Here is a 14,237-nt window from a genome sequence, read left to right as displayed (position 1 = left end):
ACATATGTTATATTATACTTCACAATAATTTGGTTTATCAAATTATATTTACCAAGGGGCACAGTAATATGTACTCTGTAATGGTTAGCCAAACCTCTGTGGTGGCTGGCCACGCCCTTAAGCATGGGCCCCTAAAACAGCATTTCCCCTTCAGGCCCTTCAGGCCCCAGGACGACACCGGTAGAGTCTTAGGCAACTGAGTGCCATACTCTTCTCTTTCTACAACAATCTACAGTATATAAAACCTGGGGAGGGTTGTGATCAGGGGGACTTAATTGTGGCAATCAAACAAGGGGCATTTTAGAAAAACATTTTACTAGGTGATAGAGTAGTTTTCATTGTTCCATGGATTATTAACTCTGTCATTTTAATACCATATTAGAATTATGTTAGACAAGTTGTATACAGTACTTTGCCATTACTATTATGACATAGGTATGCAACAAATTTTGTCTAGTATGATATTTTTATGACTAAGCGGGGTATTCAGTAGCATCGCTATGCAATCTCCCCGCTTTTCCCTACAGTGCACACACGCAGAGGGGACCTGTGTATGCGCACTGCAGGGAAAAGCGGGGACATCGCATAGTGATGCTACTGAATACGCCCCTTAGTCATAAAAATATCATACTAGACAAAATTTGTTGCATAACAGAAAAAATATGGAGACTGAGACTTAACTAGCGCTTCTTATTCCTGCTGGTGCTTGTTTTCCACAGGCTTCCGTCACTCACATAGGAGTACAGTATCACAGAAATATAAATATAAAGTGCATATAGTGAAATACCATTTTAATAGCATACATATATGACACACAACTTTAAAATATAAAAGGTCAGATATTGCACAGATCCCTTCAAGCAGCAAAAGAAAGACAGGCTAATTACCAGATCACTCAGAACTGTGGTTAGACAGTTCTAAAAGCGCATGGAAGATGGTATAGGGATTTCCGGATAGTCCCACCACACACACGTTAGGTCTTACTGGATACTGGTCCTTGAGTCCGTCCTTAGGCTTGTCAGGAGGTATCCAACGCGTTTCCACCCCGGGCTGGGGTCTTTATCAAGGTTCAAAAGTCTGAATGCTGACCTCCCCATTCAGACTGCTATTTAAATACACACAGCACCAATAGAAATCCTAATCGCCCAGCTGGACCCTATACATGACAAGAACTACCAGTCCCATGGTCCTCTGCTGTAGGCGTCCCTATCGTCATGGAGACGATAGGGACGCCTACAGCAGAGGACCATGGGACTGGTAGTTCTTGTCATGTGTAGGGTCCAGCTGGGCGATTATGATTCCTATTGGTGCTGTGTGTATTTAAATAGCATTCTGAATGGGGAGGTCAGCATTCAGACTTTTGAACCTTGATAAAGACCCCAGCCCGGGGTGGAAACGCGTTGGTTACCTCCTGACAAGCCTAAGGACGGACTCAAGGACCCGTATCCAGTAAGACCTAACGTGTGTGTGGTGGGACTATCCGGAAATCCCTATACCATCTTCCATGCGCTTTTAGAACTGTCTAACCACAGTTCTGAGTGATCTGGTAATTAGCCTGTCTTTCTTTTGCTGCTTGAAGGGATCTGTGCAATATCTGACCTTTTATATTTTAAAGTTGTGTGTCATATATGTATGCTATTAAAATGGTATTTCACTATATGCACTTTATATTTATATTTCTATGATACTCCTATGTGAGTGACGGAAGCCTGTGGAAAACAAGCACCAGCAGGAATAAGAAGCGCTAGTTAAGTCTCAGTCTCCATATTTTTTCTGTTGTGCACTGTGTTGGTGAGGGGTGAAGGAAACCTCTAGGAGTCTTTGAGACATTACCAGCTGCTAAAGTTATTGCGCACGAATTATTCCTAATTTTTTCAGTAATAAAATTTGTTGCATGCCTATGTCATAATGGTGATCGCATCCCAGTTATGCATACTCCTCTGTGACTGATTGACAGGCAGAGGCTTTCACGGGGCAGTGATGTGGCAATGTGGGGGTGGTGTTGGGCAGGCGTGGTGATGAAAACAAGAGCAGGTTCGGGGTGGCCGCGTGGCGTCACAAGCGCCCGCTGTGACCCAGAAAATTGCTGCCCTCGCCTGCCTTCGTAGCTTGGCTGTGGAGGCAGGGGGGCATTTACAAATCAGCGATGCGATCGCAATTGAATTGCGATCGCATCACTGCTGGCCATTTACATGCTGGCCTGTGCTGGATGGCAATTTTATCATTAGCAGTTTTGCAATCTTAGCAAAACTTCTAATGAAACTGAATGAGGTCCCTAGTTCTACATTATCTGACCATCTGCAGAAAACAATAGGGTAAAGGTTACCTAAGTATGCTACTTTTTGTACTTATTGTACCATGAAGTAAGACCTATGAACAATGCCTTCTTGATTCACAAGGTTCTTGCCCCGGGATCAGTACGAGATCCCCTCCCCTTGCCCCACCTTAGTAAGTAATTCTGGTTGTGGCTGTGCAATGAATTGTTATACACATACTTTACTAACCATGTGACCACGATAAGCTGAGCACAAGGTAATACTGCAAAGAAAAAATAATCTCTAAACTGCATACTTTTCCACCTATTGAATGCTTGCATAGCATGTGTAATCTACTTTGACAAGTGATAGCTTGACAAAGACATTCTGTTAGCTCAACATAACATTAACAGATTAGGATATTAAAATAATACCATAAGGCAGTGGTTCCCAAACTTTTTGGAATCATGGCAACCTAGAGTATCAGAATTTTATTCACGGCACCCCTATGCCAAAAATTTCTTAGCGAGAATTTTTGAAATAAATATTAAATCAAAAATTGTGTTTATATGTCATCTTTAGGTTCCATTATGTGGTGAGGAACAAGATTTGCTTCTGTTTGTCCACATATTTTATGATCGGCAGCCACGAGCACTGGTTTTGCTAATTGCATTGACCAGAAATAATTTTGGTTGGTCCTGGACCACCAATCCAAGGCACCCCTGCAAGTGTCCCGAGGCACCCCAGGGTGCCACGGCACACAGTTTGGGAACCACTGCCATAAGGGATCAAACAAAAAAAATAAATAAAAATAAAGATGGTATATAAAAAGATCTATTAGTTGCCAGCATCAGTAGCATAATTTTCACTTTACAAAAGCTTGTCAGCTTAAGCAATATTTAAGGATGAATTTGCTTCCTCGTTCAGAATACAGTCTGAGTCTGAGGTAGACATTTACAAAAGTGCTGCATAGTGAAACCACCGTGGTTTTTTGCGGTTTGCAAACCATACAATTTACTAAAGGGAAAACTGTTGAAAATTGACATTTTACAAAGTGCCACATTATAGATTGCAGTCTTGATAATCTTTACATAAGTGCACAAAGTATGAGAGTTACTAAACTATTATTTAACAAACCCCCCTGGAAAAAAGAGGGGGTTGTGAGAAGCAAGACACCCCAAACCTGTCCCTTTCTTGTGTTAAAAAGCCCTACCCTATACAGCCTTCATCCCCTCCTTATACCCCAGATGAGTGGGTACCAGAGTAATAATAATCATATAATAATGCCCGATCCCTAATAACCTCATAAGTAGTGCCCCAATTACTATGTCACAAAAGTGCCCTGACCAAGAAGATTAAAACAAGAAGTGCCTGCATTCATAATAATAAAATAAGCCATTCTCCCATGTGATCAATACTATCTCTATAAAGAATAATATTATTTTACCCAGGTTTCCAAAGAGAAATACATTATGACATCTTCATTTGTCTGGATGTTATCTAATCCAACTCCCGGCACCTACTAGCCATTACTGAAACTTGGACTACTCCCTCTGACACTACTTCTCCTGCTGCTCTCTCTGCTGGGGGCCTCGCATTCACACACACACACCCCATCCTGGGGGTAGCCATGGTGGTGGTGTTGGGGTCCTTTTACCTTCTAGTAACTCCTACCAACTCATACCACCAGAACCATCCCTTACATTCTCTACATTTGAGGTCCATGCTATATGCCTCTTCCAACCGGTCCATCCTAGAGTAGCTGTCATTTACCTCCCCCCTGACATTGCTTTGAAAGTCATAGACCACTTTGCTTCCTGGCTTCCTCATCTCCTCTCTTCTGACATCTCCATCCATTATCCAAGGTAATTTCAACATCTCTATCGATATCCCCACACAATCTCCTGCCTCTAAACTCCTTAACCTCACCTCTTCACTTAGTCTCTCCCAGTGGACCTCCTCACCCTCCCATGTGAATGGGAGCTCACTGGATCTGGTCTTCACTCACCGTTGTGATATTTCTGATTTTTCCAACTCCCCATTTCCCCTCTCTAACCACCACCTGCTCTCCTTTAACCTATCTCTCTCTGCTTCCCCATCTCTACCTCCTAAGGCCACCATCACTAAGCGTAACATTGAGGCTGACACCACATTCCTTTCCTCCCTGTTTGACTCACTTATCTATCCTATTCTCTCTCTCTCTCATGCCCTGAACAAGCCACTTCCATATACAATGCATCCCTTACTTCTGCTCTTGACTCTGTTGCTCCACCAACCACTATTCACCCTCGCAAATTAACCCCTCAACCCTGGCACACCAAATGGACCAGAGATCTGCAAAAATTCTCACGTTCTGCTGAGCGACACTGGAGGAAGTCACACTCTAAGGCAGACTTCCTCCATTTCAAACTTATGCTCTCATCCTTCAGTGCTGCCCTTTCTCTTGCTAAACAGTCATACTTCAAGAACCTCATCTCCTCCCAGTCTTCCACTCCTCTGCCCACCTCCACCTAGTCTCCTTTCCTCAGTCTCTGCTCTTGACTTTGCCACTTATTTCACATCCAAAATTTACTCCATACGTCAGGACATCACATCACACCAGACCATCAGCAACCAGCCTCCTCCCATCCCTTACCACCCCTCCCCATCCCTTTCACCAACTTTCTCAACTTTTGACATCTTTCTCCCATACATCTGGTGAGGAGGTCATGGCCCTCATTTGCTCCTGCCCCCTCCCCACCTCTCCACTTGACCCTATCCCCTACTGCCTCCTCTGCTACCTTTCTCCTTCTGCCTGTTCCCATCTTTCCCACCTTCTCAATCTCTCCCTCTCATCAGGCACTGTCCCCTCCGCCTTCAAGCATGCTCTCATCTCTCCCATTCTACCCTTGATCCAAACACTCTCTCCAACTACCGACCGATCTCTCTCCTCCCTTTTGCCTCCAAACTCCTTGAGCGTATTGTCTACAACCGCCTTACTTCCTTTCTTTCCTCACACTCACTGCTTGACCCATTCCAGTCTGGCTTCCGTCCTCTCTACTCTACTGAAACTTCCCTCACAAAAGTATGCAATGACCTCCATGCTGCTAAATCTAAGGGACACTACTCTCTACTTATTCCTCTTGACCTCTCTGCTGCTTTTGACACTGTGGACCACCCTCTCCTACTGCAAATCCTTCACTCCATTGGTCTGCATGATGCTGCCCTATCTTGGCTGTCTTCCTACCTCTCTGACCGTTCATTCTCTGTCTCCTGTCATGACTCCACCTCCCCCTCACTTCCACTAACTGTAGGTGTACCTCAAGGTTCTGTCCTTGGTCCTCTTCTTTTCTCTCTCTATACATCCTCACTAGGTAAGCTCATTAGTTCTTTTGGTTTCCAATATCATCTCTATGCTGATGACACTCAAATCTATCTTTCCTCTCCAGAACTCTCCTTTGCTGTCCTCACTCGTATCTGTCTCTCTGCTATCTCTGTTTGGATGTCCCAGTGCTTTCTTAAACTTAACATGTCTAAGACCGAGCTGATCATCTTCCCTCCCTCCCGTATAACCTCACCTCCTACAATCTCATTATCTATTGATGGCACTACTATCTCCTCTACCACCCAAGTGCGATGTCTTGGAGTAATCCTTGACTCCTCCCTCTCCTTCAAACCACACATTCAGCAGCTCTTGCAAACTTGTCATTTTCATCTAAAAAATATTTCCAGGATCAGACCCTTTCTGACCCAGGATGCTATTAAGACTCTTATCCACTCACTAGTCATCTCCAGACTGGACTACTGTAATCTCTTCCTGACTGGCATTCCTGACAAATCCCTCTCTCCACTCCAATCTATCCTCAATGCTGCTGCCCGGCTCATTTGCCTCACCAAAAGCACTACGTCCACCTCTCCTCTCTTACAAGACCTTCACTGGCTCCCCTTCCCTCTCAGAATCCATTTCAAGCTTCTCACACTCACTTACAAAGCCCTCATCCACTCCTCTCCCATCTACATCTCTGACTTTATCTCCCTTTACACTCCCACCCGTCCTCTTCGCTCTGCTAATGCACGCTGACTCTCCTGCCTACTGATTACTTCCTCCCACTCCTACCTCCAAGATTTTTCATGTGCTACCATTACTCTGGAATTCCCTACCTCTCCCCCTCAGACTCTCCACCTCTCTACAAAACTTCAAACGGGCTCTCAAGACCCACTTCTTCATCAAACCCAGACAAATCTTATCCTAACCCTCTGTTCCACGCTCTCTATGTACCCCGTCTGTGTCACCCCTGTCTGCCTACCCCTCCCCTTTAGAATGTAAGCTCACGAGTAGGGCTCTCTTCCCTCATGTGCTTACCCTTTTTCTTACTTTAATAATCTTCAGCTTCACCAAATCCAGCAGTCTTCTGCCACCTGATACTTACTCCAGTGTCATCTGCTGATGTAGCTATATTTATTTACCCTGTACTTGTCCCATATTGTCGTCAACTGTAAGTTGCTGTTTTCCTGTTTTGATTATGTGCATATGTACTCTGTAATTGGGCGCTGCAGAACCCTTGTGGTGCCATATAAATAAAGGAGAATAATAATAATGGGTATATAGGGAACAAAACAGGACTGGTGCACTGCTCCCGAGAAGTACTTGGACAGAGTATGGCTGATCCACCACTACACCTTATTGGTGAGTATTACTTTTAATCAATAGAATTAAACATTTGGTGTCTGTGTGTTGGTTTATACTGTAGTACATGTAGATACAATTGTGGAACTGGCTTCCACACCATGCTTGTCTTTGTAGTTCCCCAAGCCCCAGCATAATCTGGCAGCCACATGAAGACCTGCTGTTAGAGACATAAAATATGATTGAATTTGCTTGTAGTTCTGCAACAGAAAGGAAGCTTTCTTAATTTGACAGAAACTTTATTTAACCAGAAAGTGCTAGCCAAATAAATAGTTTTTAATATCATGCTTCCATATTAAATATAATAAAACTCTACACAAACTTTTTTACATTGAAAACGGTTTATTTTAGTGCAAATCTTGTTAACAGCCACTATTTGGCATTCAACTATTATCAAACTGATTGCAAAATGCCAACAATTAATTCAATAAGTTACCATACAAACCCATTTTAATGATTTGCAATGTCTTCCATCATTTATTATATAACACCTTAATTATATATATTTATTAGATCAGTCACTGGGTGCAGACCTGGTTTTGAAGCTACTGTCAGATTTACAAGAATATGTATTTTTTTTTTTAAATATTCATGATGAAGGTATTGCCATTTACTTCATGTATGTATAAATAGTATGGCAAATGTATAACATTTTAATTATTTAAATTTCAGTTTTCAAAAATTTAAAAAATTAGTAAGAATGTCTTGAGCTGTAAAATGTCTGTAATTGGCTGATTTCTGCCTTGGTAAAAGTCCAGTCCAGTAAGCAATTCCACATCTCGAACACGAGCTGCGTGTGCATGGAGTCTAGCTTCAACCCATTGATCCTCTGGTTTATCATCCTGAAAGGGCAAGATACAGGGATCATTTATAATCTACGGTTTTCAGTCTACAGATACAGTTTGCTGTTGGACAGATGCTTCTATATACATCATGAGTTGTGCAGCCTGAAGAGTCATAGCAACCCTTATTGGTTGTTATATATTACCAGTTATTTCTACAGTACACACAAATTCCACAGCACTTTACAGAGAATAATCAGTCACATTAGTCCCTGCACCAGAGGAGCTTGCATTCTATACTCCCTACCACATGTATACAGACACCTGTACACTAGGATTTTTTTTTTTTCCAGAATACAATTAACTCACCAGTGCATTTTTTTTTTTTGGGGGGGGATTGTCAGAGGAAACCAGAATGAGCAAATTCCACAGAGTAATACTGCTAGATATAAGAACATTAAGCAACTATGTTCAATTCCAGACATGGGCAGGTAAACATTATACCAATCTGGCCATGTAATAACCCCTGGGCCTCCAGAAATGTTAAAAAATAGAACTTTCATGCATTTCACCAGTGCTGTATAAATAAACAACATAGACTAGTAGACGGGAACATTCGCATACTGGGGGAAAAAAACACCAAACAGCAAATATATATCTTTTTTATTGTGCCCAAACTCCTTCAGTTTAGTGTACTTTGTATGTAAGTAACCCCAGCTTGATACCAAATATGGAAGTGGAACAGAGCTTTTTGTGCATTGCACCTTCTTAAATGCTATTTGAAAATGTTCTTTAAAATATTGTGATTTGGGACAGGTGCCTGAGCACTGGTGCATGGTAATATGCAAAACTGAAAACAGTATGGCCAATACCAGCACTCATAACCTGGGCTGCTATGACAGGCTGGTTTGATTAGAATGTAACGTCTGTAACTATTTTTACCTTCTTGTAATCAAATGTGGATTGCCACGGATAATTAGACATACTCCTCCTGGGCTGGTCTCTTCTTGCCAGTTATAGTCCTACCTGCCTACTATTTATATGACTAAGCTGTCAGCAGGGTATGATAGCTTTTTCATATCCAGTGGACTTCTCTGAATGCACTGATTGGTTGCTAATGCCAGCCATTCACCAATCAGTGCCATTCCCATATTGTCACAATCAAAGGTTGGAGGACTGCATTGTATATCAGTGGACTAAGGTCTTTATTGACCACTTAGATACTGCTAGTATTATGTCACTAAAATGGTCTTTGCAGAATGCAGTCTGTATTAAATATACACTACAGCTGTGTCCACCTACATCTAGCCTCCCAGCATGTTAAACAGCCCTTCAAGTCAAAACATGCGACTCAGTAGCGCTTAGCGTCTTTACGTGTGACTTTTTCCATAGAAAAAAAAGAAAAGAAGCATGCTGCTTAACATTTTAATCAGCAGAGTTTGCTTGTGCGTCCTAGGTGCAGTTTCGCCAAAAAAAGACGTCCAGCGCTAACGGAGTTGCACGGGACCTGTCAGCTCACTCATGCCAGGCATCTCCCACTACATGTGGTGTATTGAGGCAAGATGTATGAAATCAGTCTGTATGTTACTAGAATGCTCTATATATTGTTAAGTGGACAATAAAATAATCTTTGTTTTTTACATGCTGTTCAGATGTGCCATGATTCATTATATCTCATTAAAGTACATTTTTATATTTTTAATTGGAAGTGTTAAAAAATGGCCACAAAGTTTTGAACATGTTACTTTTTTATTGATGCCCTTTAATTGTGTTTGTCCCCCAAACCAAAAGTTGCCAGACCAACCCCATAACTGAAGATTAACATGAAGCCAATGCAAATTTTTATGAAGTTCAAGGGACTACATACAGGATAAAGAAAAACAGGCAATCCTTGCAGCAGTATTTTGCATGGATTGTAAAATAAGAATCAGGGAGACCAGACAGAAGTCAATGTTAGTGTTTACAGTTATACAGAATAGGTGGTTTCTTAAAAATAATGTTGAGACACAATTATATTATTTTGTGATTAAATGTGGGATGAGATGCAGAACAATGAAATATGATGACTAAGCAGTAAGCTTGGAAAACAGACTCTATGTTGTTGGTGTAAATGGATCTTCATATTCAACTGTGGGAGTTCTGCTTTGTTAGGCAAAATCACCCTTCCTTCTCCCCATGGTAGGGAACTGTTGTTTTTCTGATCCTAAATGCAAACATGTACTAACTTGTCATCTGCTTGGGACTTTTTTGTCATTTTTTTGGAAGTATTGTATTTTTTTTTTTTCATACATTTTTTACTAAAGAGATTACAAATATAAAGAGTTGGGGGTACAGAAAAAAGAAACAGATCAGGTAGAAAGGAGGGATTCATAAGATTGTACTTAATTTTATTGACAAACAAGTAGGAGGGGTTAACTGTGTTTTTTTTTTATCCAATCCCGGTTTCAGGACCATGGACAGTCTATGGAACTTTGTAACACATAATGGATGTTTATTGACTGAATATTATAAGATGAGGACGTTGTGATACTGCAACTCCCAGCTTTTTGCTGTGCATTATGTTATGCATTTATGTTTTTATGGTTATGAGTAGAACAATTTAAAAATTAACTGCTATTATATGCAGACATTGCTTAATGGGATTCTCCAATTTAAATGTACTTTTCTCCAACCTAAAATGAATGACAAGCCATGGAGTCGTATATACATATTGTATGTATCTTTGTATATCTGTAAGGCCATGAATTAGTGCTTGGGCAACCACTGCATGTATGGCACAAACACTGGGTTCTGACTGTAAACTGTTACAATGACAGTGTTTAACATTTCTCAGGTTACAGGGATCATTGTGGAAATTAGTGCTACTTTATAGTAAGACATACTAGAATTACTAATTTAAAAATGTTTCTGACTGCAGTTTTCAGTACCCATGCATAAAAGTTTGTGTCCACACACTGCTTGCCTGTACATGCTGGGTTTTTGACAAGTATGAAGAGTAATCTCAAGGGCTCAATAGATAGCAGCCAATTACAGCAGTTTCAGTGTGAATCAGGTTTAATCAGTGTGCACCATAAATGGAGCCACATCACGAAATAATAACTGTTGCTCATATCAATAAATATATTATGGGGGATATTCAATTACCCGCACTGACTGGCGGGTGCAAAAGTATCGATGGGGGGGCTATCTAATTAACCCCGATAAGCCAGCGCATGCCGAGGCTTTATGGGGATTTGTTTCACCTGCCTCCAGCAGGCGGAGTACAATCCCCGAAAATGGGGCTGTTTCTACCAAAAATGCACAGGTTTCGCTGAACCTGTGTGTTTTCTGGTGAAAAGGATCTTTTTTCCAGGTGAAAAAACATTGAAGAAACATCGGGAAATATCACCCGAAGCTTCATCGGCAGAAATTGAATATCCCCCTATGTCTTAATACCAATAAAAATTCATTTCTTAAGAGTGCCCCCCCTCCTCCAAAAAAAGAGTCTTCTTTTCTTCTCTTCCTTATGTATGTTTTAATATATGACTCATGGGAACACCACCAACTGTGCTATGCTAGTTAATAAATTCTGCTATTTCTCATATACTGTATGTTGGTCTATTATAATACTACACATATGCACAGATCCCTTGGGATCAAATCTGTGCGAGATCTCACCGTCTCTTGTTAGTAGAAAAGGTCAATAAACAGGTACAAGAGGTTGACAGGGTAAAAAGGTCAGCCTCCACATGACTGGCATTGGGGAGAGGAGGCCTATGTGTACACACACAGACCTCTCCCATGCGTGTGGTCCGGGTATTTCAGTTTGTTTTTTTTTAACCCCTGGATGCCTACTTTGGACTGAAGTAGGATTGATCTACATTAAGACCAGGTATTTTTTTTTTTTTTTTTATAGGTTATGTGGATTCTACATAGAAAAGATGACCAAAGGGCAACAAGGAGTAAGAATGTGTGAGTGTAAATATGAGTGTGCATGTATGTTTATTAAAGGTCTACTATCACAGTGTATGTGTACTGTCTTTTTGATAATATTTCTTTTACAGGAGGACAAGTAGCAGTGGGTCCTTTAATGCCCTACATGCTGGGGAAACTTGCTGGGATCTGTAGTCCTACCTGTAAAAGATAAAATGTATTCTACTTTTTACACTTCAAAACTATAAACTCGGCACCAACAGTCCAGGGGTGCCGGGAATAACCCTGAGTTTTATAGGGGGGGTCCATGGCCTGGGCTGACAAGTGAGGGGATATGCTATGGCCTTGGGGACAAATATAAACATGTCCCTGGGCTGTGGCATTTCCTCCCTGGCTAATGGAGCTAGGTGCTAGTTTAAAAATACATGTATACATGTATATGTCTACCCCCCCCCCCCCCCACACACATTTCTAGAACCGGGATCGGTCCAAAAGCCTGGTGCTTTTTAAAATACAAGGGGACTGCAGTCATTTTTCCCCCTGTATTATTTCAACCAGGACCAGCTCACAGAGCCCGGGGCTGGTTATGCTTTGGGGGAGGGGGAACTGCACGTAAGTTTTTTTTTTTTTTTACTTTTTAACTCTTTAAGGGATATCCAATTATCCCCGGTAAAACAGTAAAACATTGGGTCCGAAAAACGGCCGTTTTCGGACATTTTTCAGACTTTTTTCCGAAGTTTCACTGATTTATTTATTTTTGCAGTCTATTCAGATAGATCTCCTGCCAGAGGCAGGTGAAACAAAATCCCCGATAAGCCACGGCATGCACCGGCTTATCGGGGCTAATTAGATAGCCCCCGGCAGGACAATTAGCCCCGGTAAATTACCGGGGCTAATTGGATATCCCCCTTTGTTAACTTTTACAGACAGAAGCACTGAATGGTGCATGCTTCTGTCACACTTGCATGTTGTAATGAAACTCCCATTACAATCAGTTTTCATATGAGAAAAACTTGTACACACTTGCACAATGCAGTAGCCTTGAACTCAAAATCTCACAGGCTACTACAGTGCCCGAGTTTTGGGACAAACTTGCACCTTTTAATGTGCTAGAAAGTGCGAGTTTGACCCATACAACAGCATCGACCCTATTACTTTTCAACCCCTGTTGACACACTCAGCAGTTTTCAATTGCAAGTATTTATGTAGAGCCTGTGAAGGTGGAAAGACTGGTTACTTCCTTAAACTTGCTAATTGTAGCTGCAGAGTGCTTTAAAGTGCTGCTGTGGTGAGGGAGGACACTTTGCTCTTATACGTATTGAAGGATGATCGAAAGCACCATGGGGGTCACACCGAGTTGATCGCTCGGCTCGATGCCGATTTTCGCAGTGCAGCGATCAGGTTAAAAAATGGCAAAACTGCGCATGCGTATGCACCGCAATGCGCACGCGCGTCGTACAGGTACAGAGAGCATCGTTGCTGTGCAATGGTTCTAGCGAATAATCCATATGCATTTGCACGGCTGCTAAAAGTAGTTAGTGAGCAATCAACTCAGAATGAGGGCCCATGTCTCTTACCTCTCCATGTAAGTACTGTACCATCAGTTTGCTTATGCCACTATTGTGAAGGAGTGTCTTTCCATGGTATAAACGCTTAAAGAGCTTTTAGCCATACCACTATGAGCAGGAGTTCGCCGTGGTGTGCAACCATGAGCTTCTTAGCTGGTCACCCAGGACTGCAGGAGATAATGGATGGTTGCTGCTTTAGAGTCTGACCTACTATGTTACAGTTTTGCTATTACCCACAAAGAGGCCTCCACCATGTATTCCATTTTGACAGCCATTGCCCAATGCCCAGAAGCAAGTGGCAATCAACTGCTTAACCACAAATGGGTCTTGCATGGAACCGCATCACAATTATGACTAGCCGCGGCAGCCTACAACCTGTTTGTGGGAGCGTACGCACCATACATTCCTATAGAATCCCGCTGGCACACTATTTGCAGCAAACCAGTCATGGTTACTATGAACAGAGTGAAAGATAAAGGAGTACACAACTGTATACAGTTAGGTCCACATATATTGGACACTGACACAATTTTTGTTGTTTTAGCTGTTTACCAAAACATAGTCAAGTTACTGTACATTTATATAGTTAAAGTGCAGACTATCAGCTTTTAATTTGAGGGTACTCCTCTAAATTGGATGAAAGGGTTTAGTGATTATAGCTGTTTAATATGTAGCCCTCTCCTTTTTAAGGACCAAAAGTAATTGGAAAAATGATTAAAAAGTTGTTTCATGGATGGGTGTGGGGTAGGGAAGCCAATCCCGGGCCATTTTTTCAATCCCGGGTATCGGGATTGAAAAATGGCCAATCCCGGGATTCCCGGGATACCCGGGATTGGCTTTTACCTAGGTGGCCGCCACCCCGCCCCACCACGCCCTGCCCGCCCCGCACATATAACTCACCATATACCGGGGGCGGGCGGGAGGGGAACATCCTGTGAATGCTGCTGGCGGCTCCCACCAGCAGCTAACAGTGCAGCGTGACCTCTCACGCTGCGCTGGGGACCCAGAAGCAGGAAGCCGGGCAGTGTTTGAGCGTCCTGTGGACGCTCAACAC

At 42.2% G+C, this 14,237-nt stretch overlaps 1 protein-coding gene across 2 annotated transcripts in view; it reads right to left on the bottom strand.

Annotated features, from left to right (window-relative positions):
* Positions 1–7,243: 7,243 nt before the first annotated feature.
* Positions 7,244–14,237, bottom strand: part of ENPP3 (ectonucleotide pyrophosphatase/phosphodiesterase 3) — a 352,328-nt gene continuing 345,334 nt past the window's right edge. For both annotated transcript variants that reach the window (XM_063917307.1, XM_063917306.1), the window contains exon 25: positions 7,244–7,763. In XM_063917307.1, coding sequence (XP_063773377.1) covers positions 7,605–7,763 — 159 coding nt within the window. In that variant the 3' untranslated portion in view covers positions 7,244–7,604. The remainder of the gene's footprint in view (positions 7,764–14,237) is intronic.

The sequence above is a fragment of the Pseudophryne corroboree genome, chromosome 4, assembly GCF_028390025.1.
Source record: "Pseudophryne corroboree isolate aPseCor3 chromosome 4, aPseCor3.hap2, whole genome shotgun sequence".
In the NCBI taxonomy this organism is placed as follows: domain Eukaryota; kingdom Metazoa; phylum Chordata; class Amphibia; order Anura; family Myobatrachidae; genus Pseudophryne; species Pseudophryne corroboree.
Note: the sequence above shows the minus strand (reverse complement) of the source record. Positions and strands in the feature narration are given on the sequence as shown.